Below are 3,263 nucleotides of genomic sequence, written 5' to 3' on the forward strand. Positions count from 1 at the left end.
TCCGTCTTTGATTCATCTGTGAAATCAGCCTGGAGATACTTGGGAAAGGGGCAGGGCTGCAGGGAGCAGCCAGAGGAGTCGTGGCGGGAATCCAGGAGGGAGATGGAGGGGGCTGGGCTAGGCAAGGCATGGGAATGGAGAAGGGGGTGGATTTGAAGGACACTGCAGAGAAAATCAACACTGCACGGCAGCCTAGGGTCCACTTTCCCAACCCAGAAACCTAAGGTGGAGGAAATCAGTGTGAATTTGCCTCCTCTCTCTCACACCCTCCTCCTCCAGCCCTCACAGAGAATCCACTGGGAAATAGAAAGGAAAGAGGACATTCTGTTCCCGTGAGTCACCAGGCCCCTGACTCTCTGGCCTGCTCTCCAGCCCCTCCCCACTGCCTCTCCTGGCCCCCAGTCCTCATCTCCCCCGACTTCCCACCTCATCTCACAGGCACAGGCTGAAGGCCTCAGAGCCAGACTTCCTCCCTCACTGTGAATCCCACCAGCTGTTCACAGAGCATATTCCAACGAGCCTCCAGGCTTTGGCAAGGGGGCATCTCTGTTATCCAACCCATTGCAGAGAAGAGGACAGTGAGACCCCAGCATTCTCCCAAGGCCATCCAACACCCTGCACCCCAGCACCACAGACTCCACTTTAAAAAACTCCACTCGCTGCCTCCCAGCCCTCCCACCACACACAGGCACCAACTGGGGCAGGATGGCTGAAGACACAAGGCTTGGAGAAGAAACCCTGACCCAGTTACCAAGGAAAGTGGATTCAAGGCAGCCGGTGGATGGGGCTTCCTCGAGTTTCAGAGCTCGGTCTGCCCCGGACATGGGCTGAAAAGAGTACAGGGGCAGAGCCCTGGGAAGCGAGCCTCACAGTGGCTCCAACCTTCCTCTCCCCAAGGCCCTGGACTGTCCCATGGAAGGCCAGAGCCCTGCTGGTGCACACAGGACCTGCTGTGGACAGGGTTTTGTGCAAACCCTGAATCCTCCCTCAGAGCTCAGAAAGAGCCCACCCAATTCTTCCCACTCCACAACCAGCCCCTAAGACCCAGACAGAAGCCGCCTGCTCCAGGCACACACTTCCCATCAGAGAGGGAGGTCCCAGGGCAATGAGGACACAGGCCGGGCAGCTCCCTCCCGCTGCAATCAAGAGCCTCTTCACAAAAGCTTCTTAGTGGTTTTTATTTTCTTGGACTAAGGCACGGATGAATTGACTGTGCAGCCTCGTACTGCCTTCTCCAAACCAAAAGGACATTCTCAGGGCCTCTCCCAGTGCCCCGCCCGCCAGAGGCCTTTCAGCGGCCTGATGAGGAGGTCAAGACGGGCACTTCACATCCACTTGTGTGCTGGCTCTGCCAAGACACCCTTGTCACTTCTTGGGCTCACTGGTAGTTACAGTCACAAGGTGGGCTGTCCAGCCCCAAAAGAGCACCCTTACTCTCCACTCCCCAAACCCTTCAGCACTTCAGGCCCCAGTGTTCTTCTGTTCTCTGCTGCCATAGTACACTGGGGCATAGCATGCAAATGCAGCCAGAGCAAGCCCCAGGCCATTGTTCCCCTCATTCACCCCAGAGTCGCATCCTTCCACATGGAAACATGGGGTCCACTTGTCCTGGGAACGGATGGCAGGGCAGGGGCAGCTGCTGTCCATAGGCACCGGCGGCAGCAGCCTCAGCGAGCGTGGCGGGGGTGGTGGCGGTGGGGGTGGTGGTGGTGGTGGTGGTGGTGGTGGAGGTGGTGAGGGGTGTGGCGGGGGTGGTGGTGGTGGAGGCCCACATTCAGCACGTGAGATACGTGGCCAGGATGATGGTGATGGTAGAAGATTCCCAGGTGGCCCCGCCGCCGGAAGGGCCAAGGCTGGGCCCGGCGGACTCGGTTTCCCCCTGCAGCTATACGGTTCGTCTCCACATCACAGTCCCGCCGTCCATGGAAAAGGCAAGTGGCCAGCAGCAACAGTAGCAGCAGAACCGCCACAGCAGCGCCTGTGATCCATCCCACGAGGGCCGTGCTCCCCAGGAGGCCCAGCATCTGGGAGCCAGACAGTCCCTCTCTCCCCAGCAGCTCCTCACTCCTTTCTCCCCTTCAGCAGCCTCCGCTCAGCCGTCTCAGTCACTGAACTTTGTTGTCTCCGCTGCGGGCTGGAGAGCAGCCAGGGAATGTGGGCGAAGCCTGTTTGGACTTGCAACTGCTGGCCAAGGGTGAAGCCAGGCTGCTGTTAACTCTGAGGAGGCCTGGCAGGGAGGCCGGGTGGAGACAGAGGAGCTGTCAGGATGGATCTGGTTGAGGGAGGAGCCCTGAGTCTAGAGGAAAGAAATCCTCCTGCTCCCTGGCTCAGTGACTTTCCCTCTCCGGGTTTCAGTCTCCTCTCAGAGACTGTGTGGAACAGAGATGAACAACACGGGCTTTGGAGCCAGACAACTCTTTTGCTGTGAGATTGTGCACAAGTTACTTAACCTCTCTGTGCTTTGTTTCCTCTTCTGTAAAATGGCTGCTAACAGTTCCTTCCTTAATAGGGTGTTCTGAGGACTAAAGGAGTTGAGATGCATAAATCAGCAACACCAGCTCCTGTCACACGTTTGCCATTGATATTACTGCAATGGACTCCATGGCTCAGGAGCCATTGTCGTCTGAGAGTCTGTGATTCCCTGTCCTGCAGCCTGCAGAGCCCTCCGGGGCTGAGTCAGGCTCTGTCAGATGAGCCATCCCGAGCTCAGTGAGCTTGAGAAGCTCAGGGAGGCACCGCAGGCAGATTTTGCCATCCAGGGAGGTCCTCCATCCGGCTTGTGCTGGGAGGCAGGAGGGTCTGGGTGTCCGCCCAAGTTTGCTGGGAGGCAAGAAGGAGGCCACTGAGCTCAGAGAGGGCAGGCACAGGCCCAGCCTCCTGGTTCCCAGTTCAGCAGTCTCAACTGGCCATAAATGGCATGTTCCTTGCTCTGTCACACCCTCCCTGCCCAGCAGTGGTGAGTGCCAGTCCTACCCAGTGGAGCATTTACAGAGCGGCAGGATCTGAGCGGTACTGACTCTCCCTCCAAGCCCACCCGCTAGGCCCAGATCCTCTGTGTTCCTCCTGGGAGGCGCCGCCCCATCCTGCTGACAGGCCTCAGCCACAGGTGCTCATTGTCTCTCTGGCAACCCTTTCTGCTGTGGGCATGCTGGGCTGTTCTCCAAGCCCTTCCTCACATGCAGCGGGGCTCCCCAAAGCCCCAGCTCTGTGTCTGCCTCTGCAGGGTCCCTCCAGGCTGAGTCCCCAGCCCCTCCCTCCAGGCT

At 58.7% G+C, this 3,263-nt stretch overlaps 1 protein-coding gene across 1 annotated transcript; it reads right to left on the minus strand.

The window, feature by feature from the left end:
- Positions 1–1,135: 1,135 nt before the first annotated feature.
- On the minus strand, positions 1,136–2,174 carry LOC112617673 (histidine-rich carboxyl terminus protein 1). Its single transcript, XM_025374387.1, has one exon. It carries the CDS (start codon positions 2,022–2,024, stop codon positions 1,668–1,670), a length of 357 nt encoding a protein of 118 aa, XP_025230172.1. The 5' UTR covers positions 2,025–2,174; the 3' UTR covers positions 1,136–1,667.
- Between the last annotated feature and the right edge of the window lie 1,089 nt (positions 2,175–3,263).

The sequence above is a fragment of the Theropithecus gelada genome, unplaced genomic scaffold, assembly GCF_003255815.1.
Source record: "Theropithecus gelada isolate Dixy unplaced genomic scaffold, Tgel_1.0 HiC_scaffold_321, whole genome shotgun sequence".
NCBI classification, from domain to species: Eukaryota; Metazoa; Chordata; class Mammalia; order Primates; family Cercopithecidae; genus Theropithecus; species Theropithecus gelada.